The sequence below is a fragment of the Morchella importuna genome (genome assembly GCF_003444635.1).
Source record: "Morchella importuna strain M04M26 chromosome Unknown Morimp01GS002, whole genome shotgun sequence".
Lineage (NCBI taxonomy): Eukaryota > Fungi > Ascomycota > Pezizomycetes > Pezizales > Morchellaceae > Morchella > Morchella importuna.
In genome coordinates this window covers 937,772-957,886 of record NW_025763399.1, presented here as the reverse complement: position 1 = coordinate 957,886, position 20,115 = coordinate 937,772, and the positions used below count along the sequence as shown (strand labels likewise).

Genomic DNA, 20,115 nt, shown 5'->3' with positions numbered 1-20,115 from the left:
TATCGTTTTTCTACACACCTTGAAATGAGAACAACCGAGTGATATCCCATGCCCTAGACTCTCGGATCATACATGTACTCATGGGAAACCATAGCATCGCTGACGTGGCAGTAGGGCCATGCGCAGGAATGTAGTCGGTATATTGGTACTTATTGGCCAGGAATATACTGGATTTCTTAGTTTGTTAGTTGGTAAATCACGAGGGGAGCGCCGGGCCACGGGACGGATGTGCTAAGTGGGGGCATTCGTCACCAACGAAATGAGAGCCAACCTCTATCATACATCAAATGTTCCAGCTCATCAATAGGCACAGGTAGCTCACGTCTGCCAAACGAATCTGTGTATTGTACTGTAAATGAGGTTTATTCGGGTTAAACCGAAGCAAGGTAACTGTGCCCCTGCGCGAGACATTGAAGTTGTACTGGAGAACGCACCGACCCTTCGTTGGTAGCTACAGAACTTCGGTCCCCGGACGGAAGGAGCGGTAGGACGTTATAAGTATATCTGATCATCCAATCTCGGTTCTTCAATACATAGATGAGAAAATGAGAAATGAGACAAGAATATTGCCCTCCAACCAAAGTTACGGACGAGATGAGATACACTGGACCCCGCAGACGTAAGTAATGTCACAGCAGACCGAAATTAGGGTTACACATACATTTGGGTAGCAGGCTACCCACGTGATTTCATGTGCAGTTACAGATTTAGGCGGCTTAGCTTGCAAGATGGTCTTTAAGAACTATGAAGTGGCTTTGTTTGACTATGAAAGAACTAAGTGCTGTCATAAAGACTATTGGCCTCATTGCAGTCTTCTCCTTTTGTAGATGTATTTGTGTTATTGAATCAATCGATTAATTGATATTTATCAAGCTATTCTAAGAGATGTTTGTGCAGCCAACTACATACAAGCCTTTTAGGACCTACACCGCAATTGCAAGGTCGATCCTCGAGGATCTGAATGCTTGTATTGTGGAATAAGCTCAAAAGCGGGCCTATAGGGCTATTTAACTATCGGTATGGATATTTGCTACTCATAGACACTTGAGCTCATGGGATAAGCTTAAGCTTGGCGGCAGTGAAATGGCGTCTCAAAGGTCGGAATGCCGAGATCCTGAGCTACTGTACGCACCTACGTCGTAAATCACACTTTCGAGGAATCCAAGTTTAAAAATCGGTCACCTGTCGTGGTGAGGTTCCGCCAGCCTACGCATTCTGTAGAGACTGCTACTTCAAGGCCTTGCTTTCAAATTATCCAAGGATAACCTTTATTTAAGATCCCCCGACCTCCCGATGCACTTTAGGAGAACACTAAATAACCAGACGGCCGTGGATCGTTATTAAGAGCCCTCTTACCACGTACGTGCGCACGCGAGCGATCGATATTTGGAGGCGCGATTGAAAATATATCCTTATAATGCCGGGGATCTTTTTCGGCGAGTCTTCTATTAATTCTAAAGAAATATGACGAGCTTTGGGATTAAACTTGAATATATGAATATAATGGGAAGTCAAGCTGATCTAGCTAGGGAGTTGATAGAAAGTTGATAGTATTTTATCTATGCCCCGCATTGCCTCACACGATGGTCGGGCCTACAGTGCGAATCGCATGAGGCACTTTGGACTAAAAAGAAAAAGAACAGGGAAAGTGATTCTAATAGAAGCAGGAAAATTTCGATATTACCCAAGACTGCCACGGGGGCTGTCGGTTAGCTCCCTCTAGCAAAAGCAGAGCACGTATTTGCCATTTCATCCTTTGGGTGTCTGCTAATCCTGGGGTCTGTCTACGTAACCGCATTCCAGACGGCCTTTCCCCGGGTAAGAAGGTATGCAAGCATAAAGCAGACAAGCATTGTCTGATCTCTACAAAAAACCAAAACGGGTAGAGTCTCCACAACTGGAAAGAAATGGACAAGAGGCAAACCAAAATTGCTCGTGATATAGGCATTCCCACCTTATTTACCCATGGAGTAGAGTACCGATAGACCGCGTACTGCCTTTCTCGTAAGAGCCAGCCAACAGGCGGTCGTCATTCCGTATATGGACTAACTTAGACAATAAGAACTATGCCTAAAAACGATATCACTAAGTGCTTTTCTGTATTTTGGCTTAAAGCTCCAAGAGCTAGCTTGCTACTTAATGTTATCTCACACCCGCTTCTCAATAGCTATAGAACCTGTAGCCCCTATAGATACTCCCATATATCCACGGTGTTTCAATATCCTTATATCCTCAATTCTTTGGTTTAAGGCAACATCATGACCGACCTTTCACTCCCGAAGGACTTCTTCTGGGATTTGCTACTGCAAGTATGATAAATTTCTCCATGGTTGAATTCTTTCATTCGTATCTCTATCTCCGATGTTCCCTCATAACTAGCTCACTCGAAACGTTTGATTTTATTTTTATTTCTTTGAAACGCATCTAACATGTATCATTACCAATCGAGGGAGCTGCCAAAGAAGATGGCCGTGGCCCCTCTATATGGGACACCTTCTCACAATATCCCAGGAAAGACAGCCGAATGGGCACCGCGATGTCGCTTGCGACGCTACCATCGCACAACGAGGATGTTGCACTACTCATCCTCTGCGCCAATGCCTACCGCTTCTATCTCTGGTCGCGTGTGATTCCTCTTGGTCGCGATGATCCAGTCAATGAAGCGGGTATTGCATTCTATAAGAACTATGTTGACACTGTAGAAGCGGGCATACCCCTTTCCGTGAACTGTTCATTGGGATCTCCACAGTGCATGACCGCTATCGGCATGTAAGATAAGGTGGAGTTTGAAAGGATTTTGAGAGATATGAAGGCTCATGTTTGAGCGCTGCCGAGGTGAAGCACTGGATCACACTCAACGAGCCATGGTGTTTCAGTGTGTTGGGGTTACAATACGGGATTGTTTGCTCCAGGAAGATGTAGTGACATCCAAGAGCGATGTTGGCGATTCGTCAAGAGAGCATTTGATTGTCGCCCACACTTGCTGCTTGGCGCACGGGCGCGCGGTGAAGGCCTATGCGAAGACTTCAAGCCTAAAGATAGGAATTATCGGTGTCACCTTAATGGTTCGTTATCTCTTTCTACGCTTTGAGCCCCCATTGAAGGCGATAGGCGACTGGACCGAGCCATGGGACCTGCCGATCCCTCGATGTCGAAGCAGCTGAGCGCAAGCTTGAGTTCGCAATCTCTTGGTTCGCTGATCCGATTTACTTCGTTAAATATCCCGACAGCATGCGGAAGCAGCTCGGTGACCGACTTCCCGGTTCACCCGAGAAGTTTGCGCTCGTAAAGGGCTCCAACGACTTTTACGGGATGAACCACTAACACCGCCAACTACATTAAGCACGTAGATACACTGCAGCGGAGGATGACCACCTAAGGAAAATCTCGAGTGCCATTTCTATAACAAGCTGGTGACTGTATCGGCCCAGAGACACAGAGTGTGTGGTTGAGGCCCCATCCAGAGGGTTTCAGGAAACTACTCATATGGTTGAGCAGCGCTATGGAACACCGACTATATATGTTACGGAGAACGGAACAAGCTTGAAGGGCGAGAATGACCTCCCATTGGAAAGATGGTCAATGATGACTTTAGGGCCGAGTACTTTAGAGGATATATCACAGCAATGGCAAGAGCGAGGGCGGAGAGTGGCGTGGATGTGAGAGGCTATCAGCCTGGTCGCTACTTGAGTATGCCTCTCTGCTATATTCCGATCAACTATATGTTACAAAGCTAACGGTTTTTTCTTTCTATAGTAACTTTGAATGGGCAGAGGGTTATGAGACAAGGTTTGGGAGTCCAGGGACTACAAAGGGCGACAGAAGAGGTACCCCAAAGAAGAGTTTAAGGTGATTGGGGAGGTGTTTAACCAATGATCAAGAAGGATTAAGAGCGGTGGAAATTGTCGCCCCTCTTCTGTTTCTCTTGTAAGATTACGCCGCACTTTAGCTAGCTAGTCAAAAACAAAATACCATTGATTGCAAGAACAAACAAACCTATACCGTGTTTTTCCGGTGCTTGAAATTCTGTAACTTGATGGACGGCAGATTTACAGAGTCTTCTTACCCATTTCAATGACTACATGTATATGTGTATCTCCTTGGAACGAGTATTGCGTATAAGATACGTGACTATCAGTTATACTACAACTATGGCCAACTTATGGCGAAGAATAGGTGGTGTGACAGCCTGTCCTCAATTATGTCGTATAAAGCTAGAAACTCAAGTAGTCCTAATAATATCATCATCATTTCTCTCATCCAATAGTTTGGTTTTGCTACAGCCATTGGAAACGTAGTACTGGGCCTTAATACAGTATTCAGAGTTGAACTACACATCGTAAGTACTGTCTGAATGCGCTTTGATAATCTATCAACGGAACATCACTAATTCGCCAATTGATCCACTCTCAACCACAGATTCTCTCTCCAAATTTGACAATCAGGTTATTCGCAATCATACATACCATTCCCTCACGGAAAGTCCAATACCGGAGAACACCGTACCCGGTGATAATACCTGGTATACAGCCAAAACACCATATACCAAGTACTCTAGACGTCCTGGATCATCCGGTTTATATATTTCCCCTCTCTTCTCTACTCTTCTCTACTTTGTTTTGTTTCCGTGTTTATATTACCAGTATTCTTCCGTCCCGTGCCTGCATTGCATAACGCGGGTCCAAAAAAAAAAAAACTATCTCTACATCTCAAGAAGCATCTCTCATTATCCCATTATCCAGAACACCGGTTAGCATAATATAATTAGTTATCTATAGTAGCACACATATGTGAGGACGTCTCTCCACCCTATGAAAAGACCCCGCCCACAAAACCAAAAAAAAAGAAAAGAAAAGGGCAAACTAAAGGGTAAAAGAAGGCAGCCAGTAGAAAAAAGAAAAGAAGTCGCACATACGCGTTCCACATGACCGGTAGAACCTACTCTAATCAACTAGGTAGTTGGGTAGGTAACTACTCGCGACCAGCAACAAGAACCCGAAAATGCACGTCCTAATCTGCAATTTCCATTGGAGTAGAAGTCAAAAATACACCAAAGAATTGCAGCTGCATATTCGGGTTCTTGTTGCTGGTCGCGAGTACAACCTAAGGGTAGGATGGGATGATTACTAGCTTAAAGGGATGATTTTATGATTTGATGAGATGATGATATGCGCGTCATGAGAAATCACCATCCAGCTGGGGTGGCCAATCGGAAAAAAAAAAAGAGGACAATATGTACTCTGGGCCAGGGAAGGTATTAATTTGCAGATAGTCAGGGACGATTACGAAAAGGCCTTTTTCTTTTTTCTTTTTTTCTTTTTTCTTTTTTCTTTTGGTAAGTAATTCAATTCAGCCTTGGTTACTAGCTCAGTTGTGATAGGTACATGTAGTTACTGACACGTACAAGTAGGGCTTAGTTAGTAACTAGAGCACTCCACATCATCGTGAACTGCGCTGTTGCTGATCCCATCCATCTGGATCATGAGAAATCACTTCATACACTAACCAAGCTGCTAGCTAGCTGCGGGGCGCCGCGCCGTGCTGCCGGATTATGCAGGGGTTGTCGGATGAGATGGTGGTTAACGTTCCCTTTGAGCCTCAATTGTTGGTGTATGTATGTCTAGTCTGCCAAGGTGAGGGGAAACGGATCCAGCGACGCGCAGATGGATGCTCAGTGTAGGGTGTAGAGTAGTTTGGAGCACAGGGACAAGGCAGAAGAGGTACTGTAGGTACAGATGGATTAGGTACTGTGTGCAGCAGGAGCTTCTTCGGAGTTGTCTCTCGCTCGGCGGCGGCCCGTCTATTTGTACATATTGGGGTCAGAGCCGAATCCCGAGAGTTAGACAAAACACGTGAGGCTTCCCCAGCCTGTGATTCGGCCGCTTCCGAACACCACCACCGCCCACCCCCTCGTTGCTCCGATGCCGAAACAACAACAGACTGCTAGATACACACACACATGCCTACAACAAGACAATGATGCCGAATTGAATTGAATTGAACTGGACCATGTACTGAATTGAATTGAGTCTCCGTATCCCGCCCCCTAGATGCCTAACCTGTACGTTACCTAGCTATTACCTACATGTACTTTGATTCACCCACTAGGCCTGCTACTAGCTATGTAGCTAGCTAGCAGTCCTTCACCGCACACCGCACACCGCCAGCCAAGTAACCAGCTAGCTGTCCCTTTGTGTGTGCACTGTTCACCCGGTACGGTAGTTGTGGTAGACAGCACCAGCACCAGCACCAGCACCACNCGGTTGCATAGACTCTCATCCAGTGCTGATTCATTACATCCCCATACGACTGATTGTATTTCAGCCAAACCAACCATAGGAATGACACAACTCGCTAAGGAACCAGACCACACACACTCAAAGTACTGGTGATGAAAGGAATCCATCCCATGCACCGTAGAGTAGTGGCGGTTCGTAAACCGATGATAGGACGCTACATAGCTTTCAGTACTAAAGTAGCAAAAGAACAGGTTACCCGCTACCTAGATAGATGCGACCCTAGGGAAGTATAGATCTTTGGACTAACCAAAATAATTATGGCCTGGAGAATATAAAAGCTTTCATGTAGTATCTAAAGATCGCACCTCCGGGATGTTATCCACATAAATCAAAGACCCGCATGTAACAAGATGTGCCCAAAAGAACCGTTCTTGGCCGAAACATTGGATGGGACCTATTTTTTAAAAAAGATAATGGGTGTTCAGTTTGATCGTGGAATTACTAAGCGGGATTCGAACCCGGTATCCGCTGTCGTCATAAGTTTCCTAAACCGGAGGCATATACCACTATGCTAACCGAAGCTGAAGGACTGCCTGCTGCGGAGGATGGTAAACACACACACAGACGCAACACCCGGGGATGTGGAGGGACTATAGTCAAGGATGGTGGGCGTCGATGGTTGTGTCAGAGGGCCTGTAATATCGCCCCGAATACTCGCCCGGTCGTGATATGGACGTAATTAAGGGTGCCCAAGATACTTCGGGTTCCCACAATCGGTGCCGGAGAAGCGGGTGATAGAGGTGTCAACAACGTAGTGTATACTTATACATGGATTGAGCTGGCGACGTCGCGTGGGCACCTCGGCGCGCTCAAGGTCAACATGAGGACAAAAGGATCTAAAGTTGGAAGTGCCAACTTGCTCGGCGGGATTTTCTCTCATCACCAGTTAGTTCAAGACCACTCCGTATCCTTCGTATTTCTAAGATGTTCTTCACCAATCTTTTGTGAGTTAGGGTTGACCGGGAAGGAGAAACTCGAGAAAAGAGACACATCACCACAAGCGATTCATTCGACACCCTTCCTCGTATAGATGGGCGTTTTTACACTTTGAATTAATGTTTTTAACTACCATGTACATCTCAACGTTCATTCTTCGCTAGGAATTCACAGTATAATACCACCTGAGTCGTCTATGACTATTTTTTCACCTTTGCGGAATTAAAAATAAAGAACCTTCTCTGCTCAACGTTGTAAGTGTGTGAGAACGGTATTGAAACCATATATACCCGGAACATGTAACGCAATTCTAGCAAGAGCGGAGAGCTAAATAACAGCCTACCACCACCTAAGAACTTTCAATATCCTGACAGCTCACGCTCATCCCACACCGGAAAGGACTAATAGGACAGGGGCACATACCCAAGACCCCACCCCTCGTTGGTAGATATGCTGGGCTAGGAGGAACAATCAGCACAAAACAAGTAATCCCCCAGAATGTACAGCCTACCACTCATCTTGTGAATCCTTTCAATATCACTCAGCTCACGCTCAGCATATACCGAAGAAGATCTAGAAGACCAGGGCACGCCCCCAGGCCTAACACCTCAAGGTTGTTATACAGTGCGCGAGAACTGTAACCCATAAAAGACTTTTCTCCATGCATCCCCCAGACTGTTTCACCTGGTAGATGAAAATCGGCCAGATGATACAGCCTACCGCTCATCTTGTTACTCTTTCGGGGCTATCACTTAGCTCACGCTCAGCAGACGTAAGTCGAGGAATAAAAAGACCAGGGCACGCCCCCAAGACAAAGCCTACATGATCTCTACACACAATGACAGAATGAACTGGGGCCCACAAAGTATCTCCTCCAATGACCGATGCATGGTACTTCAACTTCGCAGCAGCACATGGACAGAAAACAAGGCCTACCGCTCATCTTGTTAGTTATTTTAAAGGTACAACTGAGCTCATGCCCGGAAACCATAGTAAAACAACTCAGAAGACGAGCGCACGCCCCCAAGCCCAACCCCACATGATTGATATTCCTAAACCCAAGTCCACAGTTTCTGGTCTTTCATGTGATAAATGACACAAACGCATACAACAAGAGAACCCAGCCTACCGCCAATCTCGTTTACTGTTCCTAGCTGGGCCTAGACGTGACCATAGCAAAGGAAGAGTTGACAAGACAGGGGCACGCCATCTCAAAATTGAGGCACAGAGGTATTAGCCCACTAGGTTACGCATTACGTTGCGGTATTACTCAAAGAGCAATGCCAGCAGGATAGTTCAACCTGCAACCCATCTTGTAACCTATCGTGAGCACACGAGAAGTTAGTAGAGACACGTCCTCAGAGCGGTTACAAGATGGGAGCACGCTTCGGTGTCGCAGCAACAAGGAACACGACCGAGTATGTGAAAGATAACCTAAAACGATAATTCACTCCCAGGTGCCACAACATTAGAACAAGGCTTGAAAGAAGGAGACGAAGTGCCATACTTTCCGTACCATACCACCACTAGGCCTGGGGGATCAGAGCCTCAGCCCATCCTATCCTAGGTGCTAAATCAGTTACGCGACTAGGCTCCTGATCAACAACGGTTATGAGACCAGATGGGGCGCTCAACCACCCCAATGATGTCTGTGCCCCAGTTCTATGTGATTCGTTAGAAGGATTTACATAAATAGGAGAAGGAAAGGGATACCGGATTTTCATACCTTTTTTAACACCACTAGTATACATGCACGGCCTACCACCCATCCTGTGAGCATCCGTAATGTGTTTGTCATTGACAGAGTCTGGACGAACTCATTGCGGATGCACAGGACAGGGGCACGCTCTGTTTTCATAGTGATATTACTGGAAAGGCTGGAGCCTCAATGGGGATCACGTGTACTTGAGCTACATAGTTTCCACTTGCTCAACATTGTTATCCTCACACAGCCGGTGAAGGCAGAGCGTAAGCGGTGGTCTATCAACGTGAGTAAAATATTGGTAAAAGTGTTGAGTTTTGAACAGAAGCGGGGAGATAACGTACCATGTTAAGTCTCCACTCAGCGGTCCATAAAGAACCATCAACCAGCTGGGAAACCCCTCTTGGTCCTCACTCCTGAGCAGCACGCTAGTATTTACCAGTGGTGGAGCAAAAAGAAGAGGGGGGGGGGGGGGGGGGAAGAAGTAGAAAACTCTGAATGGAGGGATATCTTCTCAGGAAGCTAATCTCACAGTGTTGTCGGTGAAATGAAAGGCCGAGAATAGAGATTCGTGAAATATTGAAGGAGAGACTGGAGGATGAATGTTGATGGCGGGTTTATATGTGTGAAGTGGAGCTAAAGAGGGGAAACATAGAAAGGTCGACAGGAACTTAGGGACAGGTTGGCCAGTTTTGTGCGTCTAGCGCGGGGCAGGAAAAATTTGGGGCGCTAGTCACTTTACGGACGTTGTGTGCGCAGTAGAATGCTTTCGTTGCAAGAGGTAACGCTTGCTCAAATCTAGCCAGGGTGATATCGTGGACTACATGAGTCTGGGATGAAGGTACTCTGGAAGAGCCGCGTCCCGGGATATCAGTTGGGAAGAAATATTTATCTCTTTCGAACCTTGAATCGTTACCTCTCGCTCTTCTTGGTTTTTAATGAAGTTGGCTCGAAGGAGTAATATTTTTCTGTGGAGTGGGAAATGCGGGTTGGGATCAGAGAAATTATTTAAATCTAGCATATACTGCTCATTTCTCCGTACAAAAAGGGCAAAGAGCGTAGGGTAGGATCGAAAAACGGAAACCTGGTGGGAGGGATGGAAAATAGAACCTCGGTGAAGAGCATAATTACCTATCACTACATGATCCGATATAATTGATCTTCTCATGATAAGTATAGATGAGTGCAAGTTTACGTGGAAGTCTAGACTCTAAAGAAATCGATATTTATTTTACTTATTTTACTTCAACGGCAGTGAGATGACACCACTTTTAAGTACATAATGGAAATACTCGCGCTCAAAACGGTACCAGGCATCCAGCCAGCACAATGCTCTCATTCCCTTATGCCGCTGATCGCATGATGCACTCTCATATCATAATGGTGATACGGTGGCGCGCTGGCGGTAGATTTCAAAGCAAGGATCAATGACCGCCTGCTCTCTGCGACAAGAAAACAATGTAGGACTCTCGTGAGATGCCTAGTAATATTACGCGGAGTAGTGAGTACCGGCTCCTAGTAAGGCCGAATTAGAAATCACATGTGTTCTGCGACGCACGAGAAACATAGCCCCTATGAAGTATGCGAGTTATGTCCATATGTTCATCGTTTAATAACCAAAGTTAAGAAACCATGGTACTTTCATTGAGATTTTAAAGGGACATGCTGGATGCAAACTGAAGCGATTGCTAAGTGGAATACCGCATGTCTAGTTTGCATATTGCGGTAATGAACATTTGGAGAAAGATCTCCCGCAGGAGGAACCCACAAACAGGGCAGAAGCACGCTCTCCACTTTATATAGGCACACATGTATCTCTCAGCAGTTAACAGTTGGACGAAGAGGGGAAGGGGGAAACCGAGAGGATAAAGACTTGTCCGGAGACAGGGACGTAGGAGCCGAACAGCCTGCGGCGTTTCCTGTCTTCATACTCCTCTCCACGCGATCGTCCGACCAAGGAGGAGGAGAGTTAGGAGACAAGAGACGGGCACGCTTTCAACTCCCTCCATGATAGACGTTGTGTGGGAAAATCGGGACAGCAGATTGGGGACGGATAGTGTGTAGGTAGCGGGAAAAGGCGGCGGTGAGCGCGCGAGAGGAAAGAGAAGAGAAAAATTAACAATCTACTACAAATCCTGTCTTGGTCAATCAAGACTGCGACCGGAGATCGCTGTTGGCGAACATGACAGGACATGAGTACATGTTTAATTCCGTGTTGATTGAGCACATGAAAGTTAAGAGAATTAGACGGCGTTGTTTAAGAAAGCGAAATGCCAAGGCGCTCACACACGGGCTAAACACAAGTTAACGGCAGATGGCGCCTGATGGAGGACATCTAGCTCTCCGACCACGTTGCAAATATTTGTGACATTATTGTACAATAATGACGCCGGCTCTGCTTCCTCACTGATTCCTTGCTCAGACTCAACGTAAATCTATCTAGGATCTTCGTATCGTGTTCTCTGGCCATGGGAACAGGGTTAGGGTTCGATGGTGTGAGCGGTGTGGCATTTCTACCATTCGCAGTCGCCTACAGACTTGAGCATACTTTACTAACAAATATCTTTTCTGTATCTACGCATACCGGCTGTATTCCACCTGTAGGCCCTCCTCCGACTCGTTCAATAATGTGTAATAGGCGGGCCTCACCTAACACGCGCACCCGCGAATAACCACATCCAAGAGCTGTGGAAAATGAGCGCGGATCAGCTCGGGTTTACGACCTTAAGTAAAGAATCCTAGTGAAAGGCCCAGGGAGAAACCCGAAGCGTAGGTCACGGCTCGCCCCACAAGGGGGGGGGGGGGGCGCATGAGGCTGGCGCAAGGTCTAACATGAATCTATTTTTTAATACATGACAGTTAGAAATACAATCCGTAATTCAGAATCAAATATAGGTAACATCACTGGCGGCTTCTGTTGTTAATGGCGTGCGATCGGCGGAGTATAAACTTTGTAATTTAGAGGCGTTCGAAATCTCATTGGGCGCGGTGCGTGTTGCGTCCGCGTGGTGGCGGATGATTTTGGCGGGTGCGAACTTTTAGATATTGGTACATCAGAGGAGCGCGCGTATATGAACGTCAACATACATATCACTATGGGCCCTGTGAGCCATGCACAGCACTGTGTAGCGTTAAGAAATCCATGTTGGAGATGTTCACCTCACTGAGACTAGGTGAATGAAGACGACCTCTCTCGAATCGATTTGTTAGCCCAGGGATGAACGTGCTCGTATCGTGCGTGTTTTACCCACAGATTTTGCGGATCACCCTTGTCCAGTTATAACCACCCTTACTCCTAGAAGTACGTGGCATCGAAACCTGGTGTGTTATGTTCAGGCATGGGTATCTAAGGGATGCGCTGGTGGGTAATCGGAGTAATAAAGATCCCAATCCCACAGGTACTACACCTAACCCTTCAGAACAAATTCATCTTCACTCATAGGCAAATCCCTCTCCTGGCCAAAGATAGTGGCAAACGAACCCAAACCCGCAAAGTCAGCCACCCAGAGACCTCCGCAATCACTAAACACGACGAACACCGCCTGCTACTAATTTTGTAATCCTGCGGGACCTGTGCTCGCTCCGAGAAGAGTCGCTCTAGAAACTGGGATAAAAAACGTTGATCACGCCTGTCACTGGTATAGTTCCCACACATGCGGGCACTTTCAAGGACATTAAAAAGGGCCACCCCCCAGTTCTGTGGACCCCTCTCACCTCCAAGATGTGACTTGCAAACGTATAGTGTAGACAGAGCCTACTGCCATTCTGTTACTCTCCAGGATCAAACCCATGCATGGCTGGGTTTTCTTTCAGGGAATAACAGAACGGGAGCACGCCAATACATCGCCTCGCCACAGGCCACCAGGCACAGGGCTAAGTTAATCACCTTATCTACTTTCGAGACCAAAATTACACCCGTTATCGAAGCCGCTCAAAATTAACGTCTGTGACGATATCCGTAAAGATGGGCAAGAAAGCTTCAATAGCGCGGCGCAAGAAACTACCGCTGAGCTCCCAACGTTTATCTGTGCCGTGATCAAGAAAGTAGGTTTAACAGCTACCTACGCTCCATGTTGTTACCTTCTATAATCGATATTCTCGTTTGTACAAGTCGATTTAAAAAAATAAAAACACAGAGGCACGCCCTGTTAATTCCCTACTCCGAAAATATCAATCAAGAAAGTGGATAGCAGCTGTCTACGCCCGATGTTGTCAAATCCCATGATGAATCCTCTGCTGGGCAAAGTTCCTTTCAAGGACCTGACAACATAGAGGTACACCCCGTTATTCCACTACTCCAGAAGATATCACTGAAAGAAAGTGAATAGCAACTGCCTACGCTCCATGTTGTTGAAACCCATAGTGAACCCTCTGGCTATCAGAGAAACAACAGGAGAGCCAACAACACAGAGGCGCGCCCAATCATGATCCAAGAGAATGCCCCAGTGTCCCAAAAGAGTGTTCATCGAGGCCTGCCATTCGTGTTGTTCAGGATACAATGCCAAAAACTGTTTATCTTTTTTTGCACCTACTCGTAACAGCAAAGAGGCACGCCTCTTATCCCACTCGATCCGAAGAGGGCACTTTGGTAAAATAGAGTATAGATTACTGCCTACCGCCCATGTTGTCAACATATTATCCGCAACCCGTAGTGGGAGCAGGTCGAATACATGACAACACAGGGGCACGCCATCACTCTTTTTGCCAGATAGGGACTTAATGCTAGCTACAGCCCAAATTGTTACTCCAACCCCTTCGGCCGCGACCGGAGAAGGTAGGGGTGACAATATAGGAGCACGCCTAGTTGGGTCTTATCCCACTCGTAAGATGCTCGGCACCGATTTAGGGGCATATAGAAACTTAGGGCACGCATCTATTTTGTTCAATGAGGTAGAACACAGAGACCACGAAGACGACCTACACTCCATTTCGTTGAGATACTTAGGCTGCATTCAAGCAAGACACTGAATCTATGCAGGACCCAAGATACTCAACGAAACGGAGGCAGGCTGCTTGCGGTGGATGTGCTCCAGGCGGATACTTAGTGAGGGTTCAAGTGCAGAGAATAGGGGGTTCAGAAAGCTGGAGTAGAATGAGCGGAGATGGAACTTATCGTAAGAATATCTTTTTGTATGATGTGCGGGAATCTGAACGTGTGCACCACCAAAAACATTCGCTAGTGGAAGAAAAAAAGCAGCTGAGAAAAAAAAAGAACGAGACAGAGTGTGGGAAAGAAAGTGATTGTGTATAGAAATATCTCTTCTCCACTCAAACATATCTCCTGGTTGGGAAAGAAAGACAGGCGAGCGGGAGGATTCGTTGTTGTGTGGAAATTTGTGGGAAGGAAAGAATTTTCAACGTGGGAATTTAAGATCTGAATGCCAAGCCCACTTTGCCGGTGTCTTTCCATATCTTCCTGCCCCACTGAAAATTTTTTTCAGGAGGCCGCAATGAGTTTAGCTCGGCGACACCGCTCACGTGCGAGCGAGGACTCACTGTGGGCATGTCTTCATCTCAATGTTCAGCTAAATTATTTCGATTTCGTCTCAGCAGACAGGATACTGTTTCCATTACCGTGAAAATTAGTCCGGCGCCAGATTATCAAGGGGCTGGATTGATAGGATTAGGGCTATAGGATTTTACCCTCCTTGCCCACTTGATTGTCGTTTTCGAATCCCGCAGGGATCCACTTTCAAATGATTTTTTTTCACTATTACCTCAGTCCTAATGCTGAAATCCCAATTTCCCCTACCCACCACCCCTCGGCGCCCCTGCTCTGCTTACCCACGGAAGACAGACAGGGCTATACCAATGTTACATTTATGCGTGCGTTTACCATCTTCCCCAGCACCCAGTCCTTCAGCTTCGGTTAGCATAGTGGTATATGCCTCCGGTTTAGGAAACTTATGACGACAGCGGATACCGGGTTCGAATCCCGCTTAGTAATTCCACAATCAAACTGAACACCCATTATTTTTTTTTTCTTTTACCCCGGCTGAACCTTTGAAACGAGAGGTTCTCTAATCTAACCATCGGCGCCCTCTACCGATGGCCGATAAACACAACAGCCTCGTACCCATCTCCCACTTTTAAACCTCCGCTCACCCCCCACTACCTAAATAGATCCTCTTACTGACGCCGCAACACAGAGAGCACAAGCGCCTTTTGCACTTTTTCTCGTCCCATTCCACCGAAGAGCGCACTACCTTTCGCTTCACTACAATGCTCCACCTACGGAGCAGAGTAAGACTTATAAACAGAGATGGCCAAATCTAGCACCTCCGGATCTGACTCCCTCTCCTCTCTTGCATCCATCGTTACCCGATATCGCTGAATGCTTTTCCCCCGGGTGGGTCACACAGCTGGACATTGGTTTTTACCGACACCAGCAGGCCCCAGGCCACAGTGTACCCGGCACATGTCGCCAATGCCACTCAAGATGAAGCCAGTCCACACGAGCAGCTATATCTGTCCTCTTCATACCACCGAGCACTGCTTTACCGTGAACCGGTGAACAGGGCTATTCCGGTGGTTTCGTTGCCCTCCACGGAAGGGTAGGTGTACCACCTTCTACGTTATCTTCCTGAGTGTACGTTGCCGGAGGACAAGTGGTGTCATCTGGACGCCAGCCTTAGGTGTTTATAGCACTACACTCAGGCCAGATATCTATTTTTGATAATGGTGGCGGATATAAATAGCTAGCTGGTAGTCCTAGATGCGACATGTCGCTAGATCCGAGCTGACTCAGAGTATGGACTATGGGGAAGACAGATCACCTCCGAGGACGAGACCTCCTAATATTTGCTGCGAGTGATTGGGGGGGGTATGAGTGGGAGTGAGTTGGAACATCACAGGGGTCCCGAGAGCGCGGTAAACATGAGTTTCTAAGGCGGGCGGGTGTTCTGGAGATAATAAATAAACACTGCCGCTGGCCACCTGGTAAGATATAGGCCCACGATCGCATGGTACCTAAGGAGGAGTATCACGATGTAAGTGGATATGTGAGCTGGGAAGCGAGCATAGTCGTGCGGTAACTTTCAGATATTCCTGGGTCGTCGCGAGTAATATTGTTACACAATGATTAGCTGGAGGTCTCTGGAAGCCGGAGGTCTGAATGCCGCGACTAGTACTTGGAAACGGCATGATGCAGAAGAGGTCTATATGCACGAATGCGTTGCCGTGAACCGTAAAGCAATGAGTTACGATGGAAACTGGAGGATTTGTTTTGTTTAGAGCGCCCTTTAGTTGTCCGGATGATTCGTGATATCTGCTATCTGAGCTTCTGCAGCTGGGCATGTCTCTGGGTTTATGTTTATGCTTCCTTAGTTGTTGGGCACTTGCAAGTGCTTCGCCAAGATCTCCGTATATCCACTAGAAGTGCGAACTTTTCTTAATAGCTTAACCCTCCGTATTGAGGATTTAGGCTGTAAAGATACCCTTCACTAACTTGTGCCCTACTTGAAAGTATGATATGAACTACATATCCTCCATGAAACATCCGGTCACCTGATTTTGTTGCTTGCGACGTCCATATATATCCTCACCCACCACAATTCACATTGTGCTCGGCTATCCTACCCGCAACATTAAGGTTTACGGTAATAAAGAGGGAATCACAGACTATCACTCGACCCTCAATATTCGGGAAAGAGAGGTTTTGAAAGATAATAGCGACTTGGGAGAATATAGGAACTTCATAGAAAAGCGGATTATACTTGAGCTTATCCCCTTCGGATCAGAAGTGGTGTAGGGTGTAAAGTTTTATTTCATTAATATGGTTTAGAAGATGATAACATTTTCAATATAATGGGAGATTAGAGCAAGGTTATCGGAATAAGAGGATAATGAAAGGTACTACTCATTCAAGCTAACTATGTATTGAATTGAGTATCAGGTCGATTACGGAAATGGCGAAATCGCCTTTGACGTCTGGGACACCGGATTCAATGAATTAAACAAAAAAACAAAATCTGGGACACCGGACCATCAATTATCACTCGCTTCTTCAATCCTCGAAAAGGAATATTTTTGAAAAATTCTGTCACGATCGAGGTAAAGTACATGGATGGGGTATCATATACCAGGCCACGGAATTGCGCTACTCTTTGGGTTGAAAACGACAAGGAGGTGTGAAAGACAAGCTTGAACGGGAGTGTTTATTGACCCGGATTTAGGAAAGTCTTTTTCGAAATTAGTGCTATGGTAGTAAGAAAACGCCTTTGCTGCTAATATTAATGTTTTGGAAAATCTCCGATAACTTGGAACTTCAGTCTTAGTAGAGTAGAATAAATTCCATTTGTTCTCGAACTATGCAGTGTCAAGTGATATCTCATGACTGCGGCTTAAAGTTGTTTCGAGATATTTTTATATCTCTGGTTATGGAAAGAAGCTAAAACATTGAAACACGAATATGGACAGAACATGATTTGTGGGCACTCAGCCGTGCTGCTCATCATGTAGTTGGGTGTGATCACCGCGTTGTTCGGGAGCAACATGCCCCCATCGTGTTACCACGCATAGAGAGTGCTCATGGTGCGATCCGCGCTCCCTGGACCGGCATAGGCAACATGATGAGGGCACGTCCTCGGCCAAATGCAGGCGAACCTACCCCCAACTTGTAACGGTGGCTAACATAGTAGAAAAGAAGTGTCGCTAGCCGCGACGAGTTAGAAGCACGTTTCTGCTCTAGTTTGGACTATCGTGGTAGGCCAGGTGGCCGACCCTGAGACCCGAATGCAAGGGATATTATAGTTGAAAGACCGGTTTGATGGGAAATATACCTAGACAAAGATCATTAGCCTACCAAACTCTGTCGATGCAGAACTCGCCTCCGTGTACTGTTTGAATTGCAACCTACAGTCCTTTCTGTTGACGATCCCAGTATAGTCACCACCAGAAATGAGCAGAGGGCGCACCGACAAAAAGAGGTTCACGTTCCACCTAGAAAACCTCAGCTAAACCGCAATGAAACAACTCTAGCCCATGCCCGAAGTAATTCACCCTCTACCCTACAATGGCAACCCACAGTCCCCCTTGTTGCCTATCCATGCAATAGTCGCCACTAGGAACAACCAGAGGACTCGACAACAAGAGAGGTACACGTTCCACCAAGAAAGATTAATCCACAGCCCCACTAAACCGCAATTAAACAATTGTATTCAATACATGACGTATTTCACCCACTATGCCACAATGGCAACCTACAGTCCCTCTTGTCGCCTATCCAGATCATAGTCACCTCTAGGAACGACCAGCGGGCTAGACAGCCGACGAGAGAGGTGCCCCTTCCAACGAGAACAATTAAGCCACAGCGTCACTAAACTGCGGTTAAGCAATTGTATCCAATGCCAGGATTGATTCATCCGCTACCCCTCTATGACAACCTGCATCCCCACTTGTTGGAGTGAAAGTGAAAAGGTCGAAGTGTTCCAACTATTCCAATTGCTCCAACAAGTCAGGTGCACGTTTCCAGGGGGCCTAGTATTCTAAATAGCCCTTATCAATTACGAAAAAGAAGGGAAACCTATTAAGACAGGAAAGAGGTCAGCGAAATTCCCAAGCAGGGCCTTAATTAGAACATTATAACCGACGACAAACGGACACGCAACAAACTAAGAGTTCTTACAAGAAAGGATATCCAACACCCACCCCGTCATGTTACTCTCTAGGCGAGCCCTTGAATGCATCACTAGTACATTTTGGGGAGTAACAAGAGAGGGGTACGTTTCTGGTGTCGAAGTCTTGAAAAAGGTTGGAATCCAATTTTTGGGTGGGTATTTATAGGAGGATTTGGTGTCGAAAAAGAGAATGGAACGCAACGAACAGAAGAGGGGTTTTGCGTGTTTTCTGTGTGCTTGTCACGTGCGGTATGACTGTGTTTTGTGCGAAGGGGGTCTTGGGCCTTATCCTGAGCATCCTACTAACGCAATTCGGTAACTGCCGCTGGGGACGAAAACCTGATATCAGACACTTTGAAGTTTACACGATGCAAACTTAATCTAACTCCCTAATGAACTCATTAGAGCATTTATGCGTCTTTTGACATGATGTGCTTTTCAACCACTCCCATAAGCGGCCGTTATGCTGAGAAGAGTCCGGGCGTTGGGGGTATTCAAGGCAATGCGGGGAATAGAGATCTTGCAACCTCTGTCGGCGATGGCCTACATACGTTCTCTCTTCATAATTCTAACTAATCTCCTACAAAGGCCACCTAGGCACCGGAGACACAGACAGTTGGTTGCCTAATGCGTTCAGCTCGGGGAAGCTTGGAATCACCGGGGCCTATGGTGAATTGGACTTTCATGTATTCATATTACCAACACCGCGACCGACAAAACACAAGGAGAAAGGGCAGCACGAAACCGCGATACACGAGCCCCCGCATTATCACAAGCTGTGCATGTAGTGCTACAGAACCTTCTACTTGTGTGCGGAAATCTTAGTTGCGGCTTACGTTTCACCTTGAGGCTAGATCACCGCCCACTCCATGTTGGTCAGCAAAAATAACGTGTTCAAATTTTGTCAGAGGCAGTGCGGCAATCCTAATTAAGAAAGCGCAGAGATCTAGTTTCGTCAAGGGATGTATATGGTTCCGACTTAGGCAACCTTCCAGGATGTCATTTTGTTTATCTCATATGTGGACTGTGGTTATCAAACACGCGCACACCCCCTGCCCCACGTGAGGTTGTCCACGATTGAAAGGGATAGGCTATAGTCCTTGTATTAAGATCTAATGGGGACATGAGTGGCTTGAGTGGTTCATGGATAGATGGACTATAAAAAGAAACAGATACCAAAGGCGTCCCTTACTCCATATGTTGTCACGGAATGCAGGTAGCGCTAGTTAGAGATATCTTAGATCAAGAGCCCACTTTGAAGACTGAAGACAAAACACCAAAATGTCTTCCTGATTAACCTTTTCTTTCTCTGATAAAAAGAAAATTGGAATTGCCTACATCAATAGCGAAAAAAAGAAAAGAAAAGAAAAGAAAGAAAACATAACATTTCCCACGTCTTGTCGCTATCTAGCTAGTGGCCCTATCATTCCGATGAGAATCCCCTGGCCCAGGTAGCTATGATTAAACGGTTCGGATTTCTCTGGAGTCTAAGACAGGCAACCAACTCTTACTATATGCCCCTCCCCAACCCCATGACCCGTAGGCGCCGACGGTATATAGT

General features: G+C 46.4%; 1 protein-coding gene across 1 annotated transcript; it reads left to right on the top strand.

The window, feature by feature from the left end:
- Positions 1–2,536: 2,536 nt before the first annotated feature.
- Positions 2,537–3,324, top strand: LAJ45_01161 (uncharacterized protein; the record flags this gene model as incomplete). The annotated part of the gene is made up of 3 exons (XM_046110759.1): positions 2,537–2,722; positions 2,913–3,065; positions 3,112–3,324. The coding sequence occupies 3 exons, from the start codon at positions 2,537–2,539 to the stop codon at positions 3,322–3,324; spliced, it is 552 nt and encodes a 183-aa protein (XP_045975937.1).
- Between the last annotated feature and the right edge of the window lie 16,791 nt (positions 3,325–20,115).